The sequence below is a fragment of the Mustela erminea genome, chromosome 5 (genome assembly GCF_009829155.1).
Source record: "Mustela erminea isolate mMusErm1 chromosome 5, mMusErm1.Pri, whole genome shotgun sequence".
Classification (NCBI taxonomy): Eukaryota; Metazoa; Chordata; class Mammalia; order Carnivora; family Mustelidae; genus Mustela; species Mustela erminea.
Genome location: NC_045618.1, coordinates 34,671,449 through 34,694,225, shown reverse-complemented (window position 1 = coordinate 34,694,225; position 22,777 = coordinate 34,671,449). Strand labels below are relative to the sequence as shown.

Here is a 22,777-nt window from a genome sequence, read left to right as displayed (position 1 = left end):
CATTATGACAGGTATGAGGGGATATCTCATTGTTATTTCAATTGTATTTCCCTGATGATTAGTGATGTAGAGTGTCTTTACATGTGATGGCCATCTGTATGCCTTCTTTGTAGAAATGTCTATTCGGGTCCTTTGCCCACTTTTTAATTGGATTATTTTTGGGGAGTGTGTATAAGTTCTTCCTATATTTTGGATATTAATTCATTATCAGATATGTGATTTATAGATATCAACTCCCATTCACTAGATGGTCTTTATATGGTTTTCTTTGCTCTGCAAGGGTTTTTTTTTTTTTTTTTAAGATTTTATTTATTTATTTGACAGAGAGAGATCACAAGTAGGGAGAGAGGCAGGCAGAGAGAGAGGAGGAAGCAGGCTACCTGCTGAGCAGAGAGCCCGACGCGGGACTCGATCCCAGGACCCTGAGATCATGACCTGAGCCGAAGGCAGCGGCTTAACCCACTGAGCCACCCAGGCGCCCAAGGGGTTTTTGTTTTGATGTGGTCCCAGCAATTTATTTTTGCTTTTGTTTCCTTTGCCAGAAGAGACCTATCTAGAAAACTGTTTCTATGGCCCATGTCAAATAGGTTATAGCCTATTTTTTTCTACCAGTTTTATGGTTTCACATGTCATATTTAGGTCTTTAATGATTTCTGAGTTTATTTTTGTGTATGGTGTAAGAAATGGTTCCGTTTCTTTTTCTTTCTTTCTTTTTTTTTTTTGCATTTAGCTGTCCCGTTTTCCCAACATGATTTGTTAAAGAGAGACTGTCTTTTCTCCTTTATATACTCTTGCCTCCTTCGTCGTAAATTAATTGACTATATAAGCTTGGGCTTATTTCTGGGCTCTCTGTTCTGTTCTGTTGGTCTATGTGTCTGTTTTTCTGCCGTCCCTGTACCGTTTTGATTACTATAGCTTCATAGTGTATCCTGAAATCTGGGGTTGTGATCCCTTCAGCTTTATTCTTTCTAAAGATTGCTTGGGCTATTTGGGGTCTTTGTGGTTCCATTCAAAATTTACTATTATTCTAGTTCTTTGACAAGTGCTTTGGTATTTTGATACAGATTGCATTTGATAGGGAAGCCATTTTCTTCCTTTTGAGGTAAAGAAGCAGTGAAGAGTGTGTATTGAAAGTTGTTTCAGTTCATTTGGGGCTCACTTTTTTTGTTTGTTTGTTTGTTTTTTGTTTTGAGCAGAAAAGTTTTTCCTTGAACCGCTTGGCTGCTTTTATTAAAATGCTCAGTGAAGTATTTTATTCCCAACTGGTCTCTCGAATTGTCATCAATGCTGTGTCTTTTTATAGTTTCAAGTAGAGTCATACTCAGGAGAAACAAGTAATCTTGAAATGTGACTTTAATAATTGGATCATTTAAGAGCTAAAATAGATACAGAATTTAACAAAATGAAGCAATATTCATCGTAAATTTATGCTTCTGATTTCAGACTGATCATTTAGGATCAGGAAGTCATTTCAGTAACCGTAAGTACAAAAGCATAGATTATCATTACCATTCACCCAGTTAAAACAAAGAAGAATGTTTCTACCTATTCATTTTGTCTAACTGTATATGACATTCTTGCCACTCAATTTCAACTGCTTGTGTGTTATACCTCAACATACGGAAGTAGGAAGAGGTAATGATACTACTGTAGCCTCTAGCATAACATCCGGTAATGCTGAGGCTCTGATTTTCCCTAGCCACTTGTATTTTTAAGTTGTATCTTATATGAGTTACCAAACTTACCTTGTTCATTAGTAGACATTTATTTTGTGATATTTGGGGCTTGTCTTTTATGAAAAGAAACATAACTTCTGATTTGGAGAAATCTTTGGATATAGTTTCAATGCAGGGAGGCATCTAAAAATTAGAAGTTACATAAACACTTATTTCTTAGTTATTTTAAGACTGTGTAATTAATATTAACTTTTATGTATTATTTGCTAATTCTAAATAATTCCTCTAGAAAATCCATTTTTTTTTCCTTCCCAGGAAATATTAAATTATCCTCAAGCTCATTTATCCTATAAATATAAAGAACACCATTTTTATTTTGACTGATTATAAGATACATTTTATAATAATCATGTAGCTTATGTAATCTAACAGTCTTACATATTTCTAAAAACCAACTTAGTATCTATTCAGAAGAATATGGGTACTTTCCTTATATATATAGAAATAATAATGAAAAATGGGAATATTTTAGAACAAGGATAATTTTATGTTGTAACTCATGCCTTTGTTTGACTACTAGAGGAGAGATAATAACACCAAATCAATTCTTAGCCTACTTTGGTATGGGTATTTAAGTTAAGATATCATTTATTTGGATTTATGTAGGAAAAGAAGATATGCTTCTCAAACAGGGTCAAATGTACACGGCAGATTCACAGGTAATTGTTTTTTAATTTAAAAATATTTATTAAAAACATTTGTGCAGGGCGCCTGGGTGGCTCAGTGGGTTAAGCCGCTGCCTTCGGCTCAGGTCATGATCTCAGGGTCCTGGGATCGAGTCCTGCATCGGGTTCTCTGCTCCGCGGGGAGCCTGCTTCCTGCTCTCTCTCTCTCTGCCTGCCTCTCTGCCTACTTGTGATCTCTCTGTGTCAAATGAATAAATAAAATCTTAAAAAAAAATAAATAAAAACATTTGTGCCTTTTTAAAAAGAGGAAAACAGCATTCTATATTAGTACATATACATTGAATAAGGTTTTCATTATCAAAGAAAAGTTGTTGGTGGTGTTCTGAGTTTAATAAAAGCAGATATTACTGTTTCTAGTGCCCTCTAGAGTGTTTCTGATGACAGTAGCTTAAATAAGAGATTTGAATTACAATTTCATTGTCTTGGATAGTAAGCCTGTATTTATTAACAGTGATTGGTTACCTCTTCATATTTGCCCATATAGAGGGGAAGACAGGTTATGAATAACTCAGAAGTAATTTTTTTGGCTTTGAAATGTATTTTTCCTTATGTTCAAATATCTGTTTTATGTGTTGGAAATTCACCTCAAAATAAGAAAACCTTCCAAGAGATAGTGTTGTCTGATTTTCTTGTTGATATCCTTCTCATCTTTACTTTCCAGTAGATAGAAGTTTGCATTTTTAGCACCTCCCGTGGACTAAAGGCATAAATATTTGGGCTTTTGTTTTTATTTTTATTTTTTTAAAGATTTTATTTATTTATTTGATAGACAGAGATCACAAGCCAGCAGAGAGAGAGGAGGAAGCAGGCTTACTGCTGAGCAGAGAGCCCGATGCGGGGCCCGATCCCAGGACCCTGGGATCATGACCTGAGCCGAAGGCAGAGGCTTTAACCCACTGAGCCACCCAGGCGCCCCAATATTTGGACTTTTAAAGGCTTTTTTAACCTTCTGTTATTGATAGGCAGAATGAGTTAGCCTTCGTGATGTCTTAAGATCACTTTAAGCTGCAGGGACACCTGGGTGGCTAAGTCGGTTAAGTATCTGCCTCAGCTCAGGTCATGATCCCCAGAGTCCTGGAATCAAGCCCCATATCGGGCTTCCTGCTCTGTGGAGAGCGTCCTTCGTCCTCTCCCTCTGCCTGCCACTCCCCCTACTTGTGTACACTCTCTCTCTCAAATAAATAAGTACAATATTAAAAAAAAAAAAAGGATCATTTTAAGCTGGAAGCTTCTAAGATTCTAGGTTGAGAAAATGGATATCATATGAAAAGTATTTAAGATTAGATAAATATTTGATTATAATAAAAAAAGTCTGGAAATTGTAAAGATGTATAAGTAATTGGTAAATTTTTGCAGTTTTAGTCTAAAGATCATTGGCAAATTGAAAGATAATTTAGAAGCAGAGAGGCCGGGAAATTCTTCCATGTTGTTAATTTTCTTTCTTGACCCTGGGGAAGGCAGTATAGATTTAACTAAACAACAGTGAAACCTGCTTATTAAAATAGTGGAATGTGTGCACAGCACATAGGTTTTATCAATGAGTTAGTACCTGTAAGGGGCCCTTACTGCGATAGGCTGTATGGGAAAAAATAAAATTGTTGAATTTAGTGTTTCGTGCTTATATGTTCTGTTTATGAACTATTTCATGAGAAGTTTAATTATACTTTTTTGTGTCAACTCTTAGTGGAGGGAATGAGATGTCAGTCAGATTTTGTACTAAGATTATATGCTAAGTTCTCATTCACCCTACTTGACCGAAGAAAACTTGGTTTCATTTTTGTAAGCTAATATTCTCTTGACAACTCATACTAGCTGTGCTGCTTATTTTGGTGGTATTTTTATAACTTAGAGAACATTACATTGGAGTTAACGAGGATATTCAGAAATTATATATCTTTTTTTTTTTTTAAAGATTTTATTTATTTATTTGACAGAGAGAGATCACAAGTAGGTGGAGACGCAGGCAGAGAGAGAGAGAGGAGGAAGCAGGCTCCCTGCTGAGCAGAGAGCCCGATGCAGGACTCGATCCCAGGACCCTGAGATCATGACCTGAGCCGAAGGCAGCGGCTTAACCCACTGAGCCACCCAGGCGCCCAAGAAATTATATATCTTATTAGAAGTTATATAATGTATCATTCTGTGAAATAATTTGCAGATTTAAAATTGTAATACTTGTTTTGATTTGAGGGTTCTGATGACTTTGTTCAGAATTGGAAGTTCTAATTATGTGCCATAAAGCATAGAAATAATAATGAGTTTTGATAAAGTTGTTATCACTTGTGGGTAGTTACTGTGTATGGAGAAAGGAAGAGGAAGTAGTCCCCAGAGGTCACAACTATTTACCTTCTTTGTTCTGCCAGAAATACTTAAAATGAACAGACTCTCTAAGTATCACTGCTTGAGAGCATATGAAGGGACTCATACCCAGAATCACTACTGTAGTTTTCCAGGGTGCTGGTCTGAAAACCCCTTGACTGCTGATGATGTAGGAACTTTGTAAGTTTGGCAGTTAAGTCGTTGTCTTCTTTAGGCTTTTGTGATTAGTATCTTTTTTTTGGTTTCCCTTTTCAGTGTACTTCCCCGGGGGTCCCAGCCTACATGCAGAGCAGGTCCATGTTAAGACCACTGGAGCTGTCATTAACCAATCAAACCTCATATTCTGAAAATGACATTTTAAAGAAAGAGTTAGAGGCAATGAGAACTTTCTGTGAATCGGCAAAACAAGACCGCCTCAAGCTGCAGAATGAGCTGGCGCACAAGGTGGCCGAGTGCAAGGCGTTAGCGCTGGAGTGCGAACGGGTCAAGGCGGACTCCGATGAGCAGATAAAGCAGTTGGAAGACGCCTTGAAGGACGTGCAGAAGAGAATGTATGACTCCGAAGGTAAAGTAAAACAGATGCAGACGCACTTTCTTGCCCTTAAGGAGCACCTGACAAGTGAAGGAGCCACAGGGAGCCACAGGCTGATGGAGGGGCTGAAGGACCAGCTGAAGGATATGAAGGCGAAGTACGAGGGCGCATCCGCTGAAGTGGGGAAATTGCGAAACCAGATCAAACAAAATGAGCTGGTAGTGGAACAGTTGAGGAGGGACGAAGGCAGGCTGGTGGAAGAGAATAAGCGCTTACAGAAGGAACTCAGTACGTGTGAAACGGAGCGAGACCAGAAAGGAAGGAGGGTGGCCGAGGCGGAAGGCCAGGTGAAAGAACTCTTAGCCAAGTTGGCCCTCTCGGTTCCGACGGAAAAATTTGAAAGCATGAAGAGCTTGTTGTCAAGCGAAGTAAACGAGAAGGTGAAAAAAATAGGAGAGGCAGAAAGAGAGTATGAAAAGTCACTTACAGAAATCAGACAGTTGAAGAGAGAGCTTGAGAATTATAAGGCCAAACTTGCTCAGCACATCAAGCCAGAGGAGCACGAGCAGCTCAGAAGCAGACTGGAGCAGAGAGCAGGAGAGCTGGCGAAGAAGGTCACCGAACTCACCTCGAAAAATCAGACGTTGCAAAGGGACATTGAAAAGGTTTATCTGGAGAACAAGGCCCTCAACCAGCAAGTCCAGAACTTAACAAGTGAAATGAAAAGTCATTACGTTCCTCTACAAGTCAGCGAAGAGATGAAAAAGTCACATGATATCACTGTTGATGAGCTGAAGAAACAGCTTTTAGATGTAACACAAAAATACGCGGACAGGAAGCTGGAAATGGAGAAGTTGCTGATGGAAAATGACAGTTTAAGTAAGAATGTTAGCCGCCTGGAAACTGTGTTTGTGCCTCCCGAGAAGCACCAAAAAGAGGTCTCGGCTCTGAAATCCAGTGTCGCTGACCTCAAACAACAGCTGTCCGAACTGAATAAGAGGAGCGGTGAAGAGCGAGAGAAAATAAATGCACTCGTGTCTGAAAACACTAACCTGAAAAAGACCCTGAGTACCCAGTATGTGCCGGCTAAAACCCATGAGGAGGTGAAAACCGCGTTGAATGGCACAGTGGATAAGGCCAACAGAGAGTTATTAGACACGAAGAAAAAGCTCGAAGATCTCAATCAGGAATTTGTAAAAACTAAAGGTGAGAATGAAATCCTCAGAAGAAACCTGGAAAACACTCAGAGCCAAATAAAAGCCGAGTATATCAGCCTCCGAGAGCACAAGGAGAAGATGAGTGCCGTAAACCAGAGCCTGCAGAGAGTACAGGATGACAGCGCGGAAATACTGGCCAACTACAGAAAGGGCCAAGACGAGATTGTGACCCTGCATGCCGAAATCGAAGCCCAGAAGAAGGAACTTGACACGATACAGGAATGCATTAAGCTCAAATACGCTCCAATCGTCAGCTTCGAAGAGTGTGAGAGAAAATTTAAAGCAGCAGAGAAAGAACTAAAAGAAAAGCTCTCAGAGCAGACGCAAAAATACCACGTCAGGGAAGAAGAGGCCAAGAAGTGCAAGCACGAGAATGACAAGCTGAAGAAGGAGATATGCGCTCTTCAGAAGGATTTAAAGGATAAGAACGTTCTCGTGGAGAACTCTCATGGCACAGAGAGAGCACTGAACAGGAAAGCAGAAGAGCTAAACAAACAGTTGAAAGACCTGTTACAGAAGTACACGGAGGTGAAGACTGAGAAGGAGAAGCTGGTGGACGAGAATACCAGACAGGCTTCGGAGCTTCTTATGGCCCAGACCCTTCTGCAGAAGCAGCATGTTCCCCTGGAGCAGGTTGAGGCCCTGAAAAAATCTCTTAACGGCACCATCGAGCATCTGAGGGAGGAACTGAAGACTAAGCAGAGGTGTTACGAGAAAGAGCAGCAGACGGTGGCCAATCTGCGTCAGCTGCTAGAGAACCAAAAGAACTCTTCGGTGCCCCTGGCAGAGCATTTGCGGATTAAGGAAGCATTTGAGAAGGAAGTGGGCATCATGAAGGCCAGCCTGAGGGAGAAGGAAGAGGAGAGCCAAAACAAAACGGAAGAGGTCTCCAAACTCCAGTCCGAGGTTCAGAACACTAAACAAGCATTAAAAAAGCTAGAGACGAGAGAGGTGGTAGATTTGTCTAAATACAAAGCAACAAAAAGTGACTTGGAGACCCAGATTTCCAGCCTCAATGAAAAACTGGCCAATCTGAATAGAAAGTACGAGGAAGCCTGCGAGGAGGTGCTGCAGGCCCAAAAGAAGCAACTTTGTGCCAAAGATGAGAAGGAATTACTGCATTTCAGCATCGAGCAAGAAATCAAGGATCAGCAGGAGCGGTGCGATAAGTCCTTGACCACAATCGCAGAGTTACAGAAAAGAATACAGGAATCTGCCAAACAGATTGAAGCAAAAGATAATAAGGTAGGCTACGAGGCGTGTGCATGGCTTGGCGTTGGCAGACCCCAGGGCAGAGCTGCCGGAGTGGGACAGGGCCCTTTACCGCAGCATCCCACGGGACGGGGTTACAAAAGCATTCACTACGGGACCACTAAATGCCACCTTTCCGGTTAGACTGCTGGTGTGCAAAGAAATTCAGGATTGAAAGAAAAGTCAAGTCATACAGGCAAAGCTTTTCTCCTTTGGTTTCCTCAACTCGTAGAGCCAAGAATTGAGGAAAGATGGGGGAGACTCAAGATTCCTGGGCTTCATAAGCGAGTGGTCAGTGCAATGGGTTTTAGGATATGGAAGGGTGATGAGAGAGAGGAGGAAGAAAGCTGTTTCGGGGCTCCGAGAAACGAAGGACATGGGGGAGCACCCCAGACTTGATCTTGGCACTCACTCATACCAATAACCGAGCCCTCCAGTTCCTTGCACAGTCTGTCCTCGTGTCTTTTCACACCCTGGTCTCCTCACCCAGAATGTCCTGCCCCTCGTGCCTGCCGAGTTAAGTCCTGTACATTCCTTCATGCCCACTTCAACATGTGTCCTCCTTCCTGAAGCCTTCACTGTCCCGTCTAGCCTCCAGTAAACTGTTCCCCTCCCAAAATGCATGGTTTCTGTTAGTGCTGCCATCCATTTCAAATGTCTCAATTATTGAGTTATGTGCTTGATCGTCTCAACCACCTTATAAGCTCAGGTTTGTAACTTACCTTTTCTTCTTTCATTCTCATGCTACAATCTACAGAACAGGTGCCCAACAATATTTTTGAAACTGGTAGTTGGCGTAAAGTGTATATTGTGAAGACGAGAAATCAGGGTGCATTTGGGTGCATTTTTATCAGTTCAGTAAATAACTATTGAATGCCTTCTATGTGCAGGGTGCCGTGGTGAGTTCTAGGGGTACAGTGACACCTGAGAGCAGACACATCCCAGCCCACCTCCTTGGAGAAGTGCCAGTACTAACCTGACCTATCTGCTCCGATGGCCCAGAATTTAAATGCTCTCCGCTTATTCAGAAGAATGTTACAAATGTAACATTGAATAATACAAGAGCAAGTTTTTAATAACTATTTAACATTTTTGCCACTTAATTGAGCTTATACTACATACCAGGCATGTATTTATGATTGCATTTGATTTTCTTAACTATGAAAGAACTTCTCCCCTTTCATTGATAAAGGAACTAAAGCTCAGAGAAAGAAAGGAAATTAACCAAACTCACACAGCTAATCACTAACAGATCAGGCTGATCTTAAATAAAGCCTTTGCTCTCTCCACTGGTCTGAAGAGCCTCCTGATCCCCCCGCCCCTTTTTAAGATGAAGTAGTCTAAAATCATATGTTCTTGACACAAACCAGGGACATGAGTTAGTGCTGGACTTAAATGAGCCATGCTGTCTTTTCAAACTTTGTTGGAGGCAGTGCCCCATAAGTTCCTGTTCAGATGACCTAGAAGATAATCTGTAGACTTTCATAAGTACTTAAGTATTATCTAAGAATAAAAAGACTAAGGTCACAGTCCAATCTTAGGATATATATTTATTCTCAATTTGGTAATGCGTTTATAAGGAATTTATTGAGAGGAATTTAATGAAAAAACCTGTATAGTTTATGTACTATTGATCATAATATTGACAATATCCATTCCTCAATTTTCTGGTCTATAAAGATAAATTGTGTGCCTCAAGGAGGGATTTTTGTGTAAAGGTGTCCATTAGAATCGAATAAGTGAATAATACAGGTTTCTCCCATGCCTTTTTTCTTTCTTTATAAGATAACAGAACTGCTCAATGACGTGGAAAGACTCAAGCAGGCACTCAGTGGCCTTTCACAGCTCACGTCCCCAAGCGGGGGCCCCAGCAAGAGGCAGAGCCAGCTGGTCGACACCCTGCAGCAGCAAGTGAAGTCCCTGCAGCAGCAGCTGGCTGTGAGTAGCCTGCCCTTGGAGCCTTCATGCCCGCATGTGCGGGTTCACGTTAGTTGGTAAAAGTTTATTTAGAAGGCACATTAATTTGTGGCTATGCTCAGGTCCAGGAAGGTAATCACGTTTGCTCAGAGTTACTTGTACTAGTAGTAGATGTGCTGCCTTTGATATGCCAGACATGGCCCTGAACACTTTACATACTTTGACCTTGATCTTTATCACAGTCCTACAAGGTTTTATTCCCCCCACATACACCCCCTCCACTTTATTTTTAAAAGATTTTATTTATTTATTTGACAGATAGATCACAAGTAGGCAGAGAGGCAGGCAGAGAGAGAGGAGGAAGCAGGCTCCCTGCTGAGCAGAGAGCCCGATGTGGGGCTCGATCCTAGGACCCTGGGACCATGACCTGAGCCGAAAGCAGAGGCTTTAACCCACTGAGCCACCCAGGTGCCCCCGCTCCACTTTATTTTTAAAGAAGCAAAGATGAAAATACTTGAGGCCTAGGGACATTCAGCTAGAATTTAATCCTAGGACTGGCTGACTCCAAATCTGATATCTTTCTAACTGCAGCACAGTCTCTAAAATACTGATATTTTACGCTTACAAGTAAAGGTAGGCATCCCTCTGGTTTGGAACCTTATATATTAAAAGAAGACATCTGGAAATATATATATCCATATATGTATCTCCTTTATATGGGAAAGAAAGCAAGTGAATTGAGAATCTGTGAAGATAGGAGCTTGTTCTAAACTCTGCCACTTAAAAGTGAGTGACATGAAACATTCCCCTTGATCCTTGGCCTCCTTATCCATAAAATAGGCTAATAACTGATTACTTATTTGTTTGCTTTTTTTAATCAGATGAGATAATATAATGTGCATGGAAATGCTAAGGAAAATGTAGCCCACTCAAATGTAAATTGTTGCTAATAATTTCTGATTTTATAGGAATTGGTTAGGAGTTGCTTTTGGATAGAAGAAAGCTGTTTTTTAAGGGTTCATTTTATTAACACCCCTGGCCTACAAATTAATGATGATAAATTACTGATTTGGATCTTGTTGAAAGGATATGGTAGTCCCTTCAATAATTGGAAATACTGGTTTATTATTCAGTATGTTCATGACACTGCGCTAAACACTGTCAGGGAGAGAGAAAGTACATAGTTTTTGTCCCAGGGAGTTCTGGAAAGTTAGGCAAAACACAGATCCACGAAAAGTAAAATAACAAACCCCAAAATATCAAATATAGAATTGAGAATAAGATCCCAGATTCCAAGTGGTTATGAATTCATAGGAAGGAGGGATCCCTGGTGTGGTGGTGGGAGCTAGTCAAAGAGGAAGGGAACAACTGGCCTGAACCTGTAAGATAGATGGCATTTTGGTAGGTGAATGGAACATAGAGAATATTCCAGGCAAGGGAAATTGTAGGAAGGAGGGGGTGGAGTGGATTGCGAGGGCCATACCATGAGGCAGTGAGAGGCTGCTCAGCCTGGCTGGTCACCAGAATTATGTTTGTGGCAAAACTGCCAAGCCTGTTGAGAAGCAAGTGGATGAGTTTGGATTCTCTTTTATATGGAATGAAGTTTCTCCTGAGGTTTTTGAGCCAAAAGTGATATGGGCAAAGAGCTACCTTAATTTCAGGAGCATGAAAAGAAATAAAATTTAGAGGCAGGGAGACAAAATGGGAAGCTTTTGCAATAATCCGATGTAGAAGTTAGTAGGTATCTGGATGATCTGGTGGCATGAGATGTCAACTAAGGCAGTGATTTCCCAGTACGGAGGACAAGTGGCATTGCTTTCACTAGGTTCCCACACATTGATTAGGAAAGTCTATGTTACTGTTATGCTACAAGGTTTTGCATCATGGAGCCCAAGGTGATTTGTTACAAGGTGTGGCAGGAGCATAACATGGTGGGAGCGCACTACTGTTGTGTAGTGTCAAGCCTGAAGGTGGCATTCCCACAAGCCTCTCTGTGTTTGAAAATGTGAATGCCGATGCTCTGACCTGTCTGTCTTTTCACATTTCTAGGATGCTGACAGACAGCACCAAGAGGTGATTGCAATTTACCGTACACATCTTCTTAGTGCTGCACAGGTAAAAAAAAAAAAAAAAAGAATACTCTTCCTCCTTTGGAAAAGATTTCATTTGTATTTTCATCCATTTTATTTTTTAAAAATTCCGGTGTCATTAACATGCAGTGCTGTATTAGTGTCAGATGTACAATACAGTGATTAAGTAGTTCCATACGTCATCTGTGCTCAGCACAGCCGCACTCCTCGATCCCATTTTGGAGAAGACCATTTTTTATTTGCAAGTACATTTATGAGAAAGTCATTGATGTGTAAAGTAGTTGTACCCCATATGCTTATTTAAAAATAATTGTGTTTCTTTTAATCATGGCTGTGTATCTCCCAGCAAAATTTACAAAGCTATATGGTAACACAACATCTTCAATTTCGTGTTCTCTCCATCTGCTTGTCACTCATTTTATAGACCATTTGGCAGCATCTGATGGCGGCCCGTGCTCGTGGCACTGCTAGCTGGAGATAGCGTCTTGACAGCCATACCTGGCTCTCAGCTCAAGAGAGTGAAGGACTTCACTGTTTCTTGGGAGTATTTCTTGGACATGTAGTACTATAAAAGTGCAAAAATGACAAAGTGTGCACAAAATTGTAAGAATGTAACGAAAAAATTGGTTCCGGTAGGAGATTACCAATAACATTTATTTATTGAGGCTTAAACTCAGTGAAGCGTAAGATTAAGAATTCCCTTCTTTGGGGGTATAATGAGAAAGCTTTTTTTTAGAAGAATAAGAATATGTTTGACATATGAAGAGTGCCATACTTAATGCTCTGTAGAAATCCTGTGATCAGCATCTCCAAAATTCTCAGAATAGATTTTTGAGGAAGACGTATTAAAAGAGACAGTGTTAGAATGGCGGGTGAGATATAACAGGACTTGTTTAGAATTTGAAGTGTCAGTCCACATGGTTTTTTTGTTTATTTGTTTGTTTGTTTGTTTTAAAGAGGTGTTGAGATGAGAGAAAGCTTCCAAGAAGGTCATTTTTTAATAAAAGGAACCAGGTGAAATAATAAAAAGGAAGAAACTTTACAGTGTCAAATTCTTAAAACCAAAAAGCCTTCCTTTTCTATAGGAGATAAAGGGGTAACAAAAGGAAAAGAATGGATTATGGTATGATTGGCTACTTTCTTTTGCGGAGCTAGAAGATGAGCTGAGATTTCACAGTACCATTGACGCGTGAACAGCGGGAGGCAGGGGAGCCAACCCTGCAAGGTCGAAAACTCCGCATATAACTTTTGATCCCTCCAAAAACTTGGCTATTAATAGTTTATTGTTGACTGGAAACCTCCCCAATAATATAAGTAGTCAATTCAATTAATACACCTTTGCTATGTTATATTTATTATATACTTATTATATACTATATTATAATAAAGTCAGCTGGAGAAAAAAATAGTATTAAGAAAATCATAAAGAGGGATGCCTGGGTGGCTCAGTTGGTTGGGCGGCTACCTTTGGCTCAGGTCATGATCCCAGGGTCCTGGGATCGAGTCCCACATTGGGCTCCTTGCTTGGCAGGGAGCCTGCTTCTCCCTCTGCATCTGCCTGCCACTCTGTCTGCTTGTGCTTGCTCGCCCTCTCCCCCTCTCTCTCTCTGATTTAAAAAAAAAAAGAAAGAAAAGAAAATCATAAAGAGAAAATACATGTATTTTGTATTAATATCATATGCCATATGATATTAATAAAAAACAAAATCTGTGTCTGTATGGAGCCATGGTTCAAACTCCTGTTGTTTAAGGGTAAACTGTATATTGCGGTTGTTAGAGAGGACAGTTGATGGATAGCGGAATGGGACTTTTAGGAGGGAGAGGGTAGAAAAGTGTCGAAGATGTGTATCAGAGAGGATGAGGAACTCATTCAGGTCTGGTATTGGCCAGAAGAGGAAGAGTGTGCCTTCGCCGAGAGACACTGCAAACTAGCGAGCCTTTCAACTTTGTCTAAAGTCTGCTTCCAAAAGTTGAAATTCTACTGACTCCTAATGAAACATAACAAAAACAACTGGCATCTGAAATAGTCTTGCCTTCTGGCATCATAAAGTTAACTAAGAAATTCAGTTTAGTCAACTATGGCTAATGTTTGAAATTTAAACATCCTGCTGTTATAGAAACAGATTTTGGAAGCATAACTTTTTATATTAATAGGAAGTGTTATGCTAAAACCTGTTCAAGTGTTCAAGCAAAGAAAAAGGGGAAGAGGGTGTTGTAAGCTTACCATATTGACTCGCATTTAATCAACCTCTTGCCATCTTTTTAAGTTCAAAGTGTTTCTTCCTAAATATAAATGGCTAACATACATATAAAAAAGATCTCAACCTCGTCAATAATGGAGAAATGCGAATAAGCAAAGGAGGTACCATTTTTCACCAAGGGGATTGGCAAATACTAAACAAGATGATCGTCTGGAGTGTTGGCCAAGGTGTCTGGGAAATTGGCATTTATACCCTGTTGGTGGGAGTGTAAATTGTTACAACGCCTGTAGGGGAAGTTTTGTAGTGCTTAGCAAAATTAGCAATTGAGCCTGCTTTTTGAACAGGCATTAGGAATCTGCCTATAAAGATGGGTGACACCTTAAATGGGCATCACTGCAGGACCAAGTAAAGAAATGATATATCCGTAAGTGTTATTATCCAATAACTTAAAATAATTAGGGATACAGCTGGGGAAAGACTTTGTGACATTAGGTGAAAGGGCAAGTTGGAAAATCATACATGTGATCCTACTTAGGATAAGAATATAAGTATGGGGTCTTTTTCATTAATTACTTTTCTAATTACAAAAGCATTTCTCAGCAGGAGCAGGAAAAAAACTTAACTTGTAGCTGACTTTGCTTATCTACAATTCATGCTGCCCCTATTATCTGAGCCATTGTTAAAAAAAGAGAAGGAGAGAAGTTTGTCCATCTGTCTTCTGATAATAAGTGTTAAGAGCAGCTGGTTTCTACTACTTTTAAGCTGACTTTCTTTCTTTCCATCACACAGCTCTGCCCTCCTTCCAGGAAATCCTTTAGAATATCTGCAATGATGAGGCTTTAGCATTTGGTGAATCACAACCACTTAGGCCCTGTTTCAAAGCCTCGGGCTTTAGAATTCTTGTGTCCGTGAGGATGACATAAAATATTTCTGCCTTTCTTCTTTCTCTCCAGGGTCACATGGATGAAGACGTGCAGGCGGCCTTACTCCAGATCATACAAATGCGGCAGGGGCTCGTGTGCTAAAGGCAGTCCCGACCAGCTGGGGCGTGCTTTAGCTGCTGGTGCTCAGCAGTCCCAGTACAACTCCATGGCCTTCCTCAGCTGCTTTGTGCTGGTTACAGTTGAAATAAAATATATTTTGTTTCATCAGCAAGTTTCTTTTTTTTAAGATTTTATATATTTATTTGACAGAGAGAGATCACAAGTAGGTAGAAAGGCAGGCAGAGAGAGACGGGGAAGCAGGCTCCCTGCTGAACATGGAGCCTGATGTGGGGCTTGATCCCAGGACCCTGAGACCATGACTTGAGCTGAAGGCAGAGACTTAACCCACTGAACCACCCAGGCACCCCAGTTTTGTTTTGTTTTGTTTTTAAATTAGATGGGTATGTTACTGAGTTTTTCCCTATCAGTTCAACTCTTATATTCTATATATGTTAATTTTATGGTCGGGCAAACAACCTAACACTGCCTCAGATGGGCTATGTATTTTTAAACTGTTGAGTCCGTAATAAAGTATACGCCACCTTCGTAGGGCCATATGAAGAGGGGTCAGGCTGAAATAATTTTTAATGATTTCTTTTAGAGAAATTAATTTGGTAAGTGGATCAAAAGATCTTTCTGGTCTTCAGCTAAGCCATGAAACCGAATGTGATTTTAAGGAATGCATCATAACTTGGCTGGCCAAGTTGCATTTTTATTGAAGTAACTTCATGAGTGCCTTTGACTTGTTTTAGAGGTACAGATTTTTTTCTTCTTACCTAGTAACTTTTATGCCCCTTTAAATACACTTCTTTTTATAAAGCGGTGTGCAGTGCTAAATTACATTTAGATTAAAAACAGGCAAGGGTAGAATATATCAGGAATTTATATTAAAATGGCCTCATAATATCCACAACAGCATTTTAATTTTCACTTGTGATTTCTCTTGCCATAGTATTTAGAGAACTATGATAAATGGTATACTAGATTTTTCAAAGTGTCAAAAATTATAGGCTTTTTTTAAGCAACTACTTTGACATTTGCTACTATAGTAACCAAACACTCACTATACACACATCCTCCAAATGCTTTGTACTTACTTATAGGAAAATTGCACTAATGAAATTAATAACATGCAGTTTTCCTGCGAAATTAGAGAACAGATTTTAGAAAACATTTTTCAGGTTTTAGGTGAAAGGGCAATAATAAACCGTAAGAACGTAGCTCACAAGGAAAAAAATAAAATAGGCCATGTTTTAGTAAATATTGTAACCAACCATTTTTATTAACTACATCTCATTAAGAAGAGTTTATGTGTTTTGCTATTTTGTTTACCATTCAGATTGAAGATTACTAATTTGACTGTTAGCAAATAAACTGAGCAAATGAATCATTTCAACCAAGTTTTCTTTTCATCGCAAAATGTGCCTTAGCAATAATCTTTGAACATTCTGGACCAGATTTCTTATTTATTTATTTGTGCCCAACGTGGGCCTTGAGCTCACGACCCTGAGATCAAGAGTTGCATGCTCCACTGACTGTGCCAGCCAGGCACCCAGATTTTCTGGTTCCAATTTTGTATAGTAACAAGGACAAAGAGCCATCAAAATAGCTTCTTCCACCAGAAACCATCACATTTCTTCAGTGTAGGAACAACAGTGAAAAGTCAGAATTGGATTTATTTTTTAATTCTTTAGATATTTTTTTCATGTAAAAAAATTGGATTCTTTAATTTTCATATTTAATGTTGTCTTTTGGCACGAGTTCTGTTTCATCAGTTTTATTTAGGTCTCCTTTGAAGCTCTAAAGTAGAAAACGTTCCTTACTGAATAGTCACATTTCAGTGCTGCATTTTCCTTAGTAGAGCTGGGAGGGAACCTCATGTGTGCTTTATTTTGTCACCAATCACCAGTAAAATGTGGAATATTGTTTTGAGCATCCTCGTAAAAGATTTACAAGGTCATTTATGCCATGTGCCACTTTGGAGAATTTGGTGTAGAGAACGATGGGGTCCACCGGTGATGTCGCCCATTATTAGTCCGCCACATGGAGGAGCAAGGAACCCCCTTGAATTAATGCCATGTTCTCCTTCACCCATCTTTTGATATCAAAGGCAGAGATAGCCTTTATGACACTGAAGGCTGAAGCTTTTTAGGTAGTAAACAGTGGAATGTACAGAGTAGGTAGATGCTGGTCTCTTCTGTTCTGTGTTCAGAAGAACTAGGACATCTGAACGAAGATCAGTTGTGTCTGAGATGTGAGTGGGGAAAAGTCACCAAATTCCTATTGGGGCGCATTCCTTTGTTGAAAGCTTTATTACTTTCCCACTGTTTCATTCTTACCATTCCTGCTTCATTGGGAAAGCTCATTCTTTTTGCCAGAGGATCCATGTTATAAAGAACTTTTAAAGTCGAATATTCATTCAACAAACATCTTAAATTGTAATATTACAGTGACTTATTCACTAGCTAAACCTGCGCTGTTCTAAGACTCCAGGCAAATGTAGCTTCATCTTTCTGATGGCTTGCTTTTTATTTCCAACCTTTGCTCTTGTCCCTAGCCAGATATTCCATGGTTTAAAACTCTTAGGCGTTGGATCTTTGCTGCTTTAGGGATCTTGCCGCTTCAGAACACAAGTGCATTACCAGCTTTCCTCAAACAAGCACCTAAAAACTTCTACACATGCTTCTCACCTACCTGAAGGGTTCCTGTTCTTGGTTGACTTGCTTCAAAGTAGAAAAGGGAAGGTTCATTTTTGGTGCCCACGATGACAAGGCCTATTGGTGCCTGCCCACATAAAGCTGAAGCTTAGGCAGCAATGGCCAGAAACTTCTTTTGATGTCTGCTTCACCACAGTGGGAGACAACTACTCCGTGCTGCCTCTGCATTCTCCTCATCACTGGACTCTGCAGCCTCGCATGATCTTTTTTCTTCTCACAAGTTCTGTGCGTCAAAGTAATGGCGGTACCTCTGGCACCAACATAGGGACAGAGAGAGACTTGCCTGTGATGAGCAGGCAAAAATATGGCGGCCCACGCCTGCCAGAGAAGGAAGAGCCTCGGCCTCGCTCCTGGCTGCTGCATGCTGTGAGTGATATTCTGCAACGATGACGTTTCAGAAAAGAGGAAAAAAATGGCACCATCACATATGTATATGCAAAATACAACACAGAAAAAGGGCATCTCCGCTCCCTTCCATTCAGTGATCTCCCCAGCTGAGCTAGGTCGGAGTCTTTGTTGTTGGAAGTTCTTTCCCAGGTTTGGGCCTTGGTGCCTTGAAACATGACTGCCTAGATCAGACCTCTCGGTAAATAGTAACCTGCAGTCTGAGCATGGCTTCGGTCTCTGGCCACATGTAGGGGCCTCCACCTTGCAAGAGACATGATGGTAGAGATTTAAAAAAAAAAAAAAAAAGGCCAGAAGCTGCAGCAGGGGTGGCATTCCAGGGTATGGAGCTGAGTGCCCTCGTGGTGAGTGTTACTGGTCATGTGGTGTCGCTTATGCATTAGAGGCTGGGTTCATTATTTATACCCGCAGGAACAAACTTCGGTGAGGGATGGATTCAACCAGAAAGGGAAGGTTACAAAAATGTCATATGTAAATGAGAAAGGATTGCTTCCCCAGTAGCTGTGTGTGTGTGTGTGTCTGTGTGTCTGTGTGCACCTACATATACTTACATTCTACTCCATGAAATAGTAGAAGAGACGTCAGTAAAAATAATGCCCATTATAATTGCTATTTGGTCTCAAATTGTTGTACTGAATGGGCCTGATTTTTATATTTTAAACAGCTTTGCAGTTTGTTTTTCGAGATAGCGGTCCTGGGAGTATTCTGAATTCAGGAAAGAGTTTAGAGAGGTTATTGCCTTCTTAATAATTTAGAGCTTCTATTGCTCTGCCAAGTCAGAAGATTAACATTTAATAGGAAAAAAATTATATATCTTTAATTCCGTCACGGCTATTAGATCGGATGGATTTTACATTAAGTGACAAAGATGTTGAGCATTTAAGGACCATTAAGCTACAGGACTCTTTTATTGGGTTTTGACGCCTCTGAGTCCAGGTCCCACGGCGAAGAGTATTTGTGTCATAGATACAGAACGCATTAAGGACGAGGAAAAGGGCATACATTTTAAAAGAAAAGAAGCTGTGAAAAAAGAGTGATTTTCCACGTTGTGAACAGCTACCATACAGATTCAGTGTGACTTTAATTAGTTTTGTTCCTCATCAAGTGGCCGCCTCAGAGGCTACGAGACGATGGTGAAGGGCACTCTGAAAGTGGGACTTGCAGGAAATCCAACTCCCTGGGCATCCCCTCTCGATATCCCACTTGGAGAAACTAGGTTTCCAGTAGTTTCCAGGTCACTCGAGATCATCAAGATTTTAAGTTCAAAAATGCCTTATCTAGTGGTCCTTAAGGACAATGAAAGGAAACAAAAGAGAGAATTTACTTCTAATACGCGTTTACTTTTTTTTAGTAATGCCCAACTTATCAAAGAGGGGATCCACTCCTGAGAAGACCCATGGGGATAAAGTCCGCGCCTTCCTTTTAATTAAGTGCTTGTAACGTACCTCACGTTATGGTCATTAAAGCACGACAAGCAGTATCTTAAGCATTAGAAATGTTTCTTACTTGTTTCTCCGCCGTGCCTCCTGTCCCATTTCCACCTCCAAAACCCCGGGAAGAGTAAAAAAGCAAAAAAGATAACAGGGAGGATGTAGGAATGGAGTTCATCTCATGCGTAACTTTTCCCCCTTGCAATGTCCAAACAAATGGTGTGATTTTTCTTTCCTGCTATTCTAGGCTGTTTTTAATTGCCTCCGACTAAAGTGGCACCTTATGGGCTGCTTCAGAAATTGTCTTCAGGATTTAAAAATGAAGCCCATTCATATTCAGTCTTCCTGCTAAAATCTGTTAAGCCAAAATAAAAATGACTGCTCCTGAGATTTTGTTTTCCTCATCCTTGCTGCAAACATTGTCTCACAGGAGCTGTGCGTTCCCATTTATGCACAATTACAAACTCTTCTCTGTGCAAATGGAGAGGCCCGAACCATCACGGCAGGGCCGCCAGCACCAGTCCTGAGGACCGAAGCCTCCGTGCCTCCATCAGATAAAGGGGAGCTGCTCTCTTGAGCTTGGAGCCTCTTTTTTTTTTTTTTTTTAAAGTGAATTGTTCCAGTTGGCCTTAATCCCTAAGCAATATGGCTCCCTGAAAACCATCTTTATTCATTCACACCAATTGACGTTTTAAGAAATTCCTCCAGCTACTGTTCATCTAAGTCTAAATATATCTGTTAGAGTTGAATGCGTTTAAGAGGATTTGCAATCTGTGATTATCCAAAATACTATTCATTGTCAATATTTTTGGTGTGCCATAGCCAATCTTGTTATTATAATGTACATAACTACTTAACGGCAGCAGAGCCCAAATACATCACAGCAATCCGGATAACCTGAGCGGGGGCTTTTCTCCTGTCGCCTCGCTACTGCTCCAGCACTGCTCGTGTGGTTCTGAGCATCGGAAAGAACTTAATAAGCTCTTGCTCCCCTTCCAGACCCTTTTGGGTAATCTCGCCCTCATGTTCTAAGTAGAGAGCAGTTACCAGGACGACAGAGAATTTGAGGAAGATTTAATTGTGATCTGATGTCTAACCAGCATAAAGAGCTGGTGTCTCGAATTTACAATTCGAGGTTCCCAAGCAAATGTCAATATGCACATTTATTATTTTTGCCCAGCCTCATTACAAAAAGGAAGTTAAGGTGGCTTGCAGTGTTTCCCTTAATATGGGAGAGGAGAAGGGAGGGTGTAAATATCAAAAGGAGAGGAAAAATAAGCAGCAGCTTGGGATCCAGAACTCATGACAGAGACACCGTAATATACCGCTTACTTTTCTGGAGCTGCCTCGATGTGACTCAACTTCCTAGCAGCCACTGCAAGGACTGAGCATCATGGATGGGAACATAGCATCTGTTCCCTAGAGCGCCGCTGGCCCTGGTGCTCAGGCGGGCCAGCCCGTCCCCCAGAGGGTCAAGCACAGCCGGTGGTGTTCCCCTCTGGGGTTGCCCCAGAGGGAATGTGTGCTCCCTCTGGGGCACGTGCAGGGGGATGGTAGCGTGTCTTACTTTCTAAGTGCTTGCATCAGACTGGATGGTAAGAAGCGGAAGCTAGTTTAGGATAACATTTTTGGTTTGCAGTCATTTGTAGCTGGTGAGATGATGGAGTCAGCAATAATGGCCCACATTTGTGGTCCATTTGGGTCCATGAAGAAGAAGGTTTTTTCCTCTCCTCTTATTCTCGATCCCCAGTGTTTCTATTATAAATGATTTTTTAGTTTAAAAAAAACAACATGCTTAGCTCCCCATCATGTACTAACTGGATAATTTTAGGGGAATAATAAAGAAGAAATCACATTTTAAGGAGTGAAGAAGAAAATTTGCAGCAGGTAGAGGAGGCCTTCGTCCTCAGTTGAACTTTGCTCACCCCATCTTCGTAATTCCCTCTAAACTATTATTACTTGTCACAGAGTCGTCCCTCCCCCTCTATCTTTGGTGAAGATTTCTTCTTTAAAGTGTACTAAGAAGTGGACGTTCACTGTTCTCTTGACCACTCAACATAAGAACCGTCTTTCTGTGTTTAGGAAATTATCTTAAAAACCTTAATGAGATGAAGAGAAGAGACATCTGCCCACTATAGAGGCTAAAAATGCCAGATATTTGCTTTTCCCTGGCATCTCGGGATGGAGACACATGACCCAGGCCAGGTCATTTTGCCAACTATGCCCTCAACTGTGGGGCACTAAGTGATGGTAAGAGGCAGAGGTGATGTCTTTCCAGTAGCTGGGACAGTTTGGTGTGCTCCAAGATCAAGCTCCTGGTGCAGAGATGGAGGGGGCCCAAAGATTAGCATCTATTGCTTGGTTGGGAAGGCTGCTGTTTTCTCCCCGGACAGACTCTGCTGTATGATTTGGAAGCTCTGTCTGTTGGGCCCAAGCCTGGTCTCCTGCCTTCTCTATAATTTAATGAGCTAACCTAGTACATTTGTAATAAATAATAAATCCCCTATTTGGTTAAAACAGACAAGATTAGTTTCTGCATCTTACAAATAAAAACTTGAGCTGATATAAAAATTTCCCTCTTATCTCCAAAGCAACGTATATTCAATTTAGAAACTTGGAAAATACAATCAGGAAGAAAGGAGAACTCAATTCGCCTCAAACCCCGATATCAATATTTTTAATGCTTTGGTGAAGTATCTTTTCTAATACCATTGTATATATTCAGTTCAAGGAAGACCGTGCTGTCGAAAAATAATGATACAGGATTTTGGGAGGGCACTTTCTGCCTTGTCCAGGGAATCCAGTATATAGTCTTCCTACCCTTGTCTTAAGAGCCTAGGGTTAAGAGTGCTTAGTCGGATTGGACTGTGTGGGCTGGAATTGCTTTTAAGCCCCATAACTAATGAAAGGATCACTTACAAAAGGCTGGCACCTCTTTGCTGTGTAGGTTGACAATTTTTTCCCTCTAATGTTGTCATTTGTGCTTAACTTTGTTTTTTCTCCCACTCAGAAGTTTAAATTTTGTGTAGAAATTTGGCCATCTTTTGTGGTTTGTGACATTGGTGTCATGCCTTAAATATCCTTTGCCAACACAGAGATACACATTTTATCTAGTGCTTTTATGGTATTATGAGTTATATTAAACACACAATCCACTCAGAATTTGTTTTAGGATATCATGTGAGCTAAAGATTCAGCTTAATTATTGTTTATATTGCTACATAGTTTGATTAATTCAATTACCTTTTATCTTCAATGCAGTCATTTGTGTTTTCGCCACTGATTTCTAATGCCAC

General features: G+C 40.6%; 1 protein-coding gene across 3 annotated transcripts in view; it reads left to right on the top strand.

Annotated features, from left to right (window-relative positions):
- The window catches only part of UACA (uveal autoantigen with coiled-coil domains and ankyrin repeats), a 92,216-nt gene extending 77,119 nt beyond the window's left edge, over window positions 1–15,097 (top strand). For all 3 annotated transcript variants that reach the window (XM_032342596.1, XM_032342595.1, XM_032342597.1), the window contains 6 exons: window positions 1,444–1,480; window positions 2,343–2,395; window positions 4,994–7,732; window positions 9,524–9,676; window positions 11,705–11,770; window positions 14,900–15,097. In XM_032342596.1, the coding sequence (XP_032198487.1) occupies window positions 1,444–1,480; window positions 2,343–2,395; window positions 4,994–7,732; window positions 9,524–9,676; window positions 11,705–11,770; window positions 14,900–14,971 (3,120 nt within the window). In that variant the 3' untranslated portion in view covers window positions 14,972–15,097. The remainder of the gene's footprint in view (window positions 1–1,443; window positions 1,481–2,342; window positions 2,396–4,993; window positions 7,733–9,523; window positions 9,677–11,704; window positions 11,771–14,899) is intronic.
- Window positions 15,098–22,777: the final 7,680 nt, after the last annotated feature.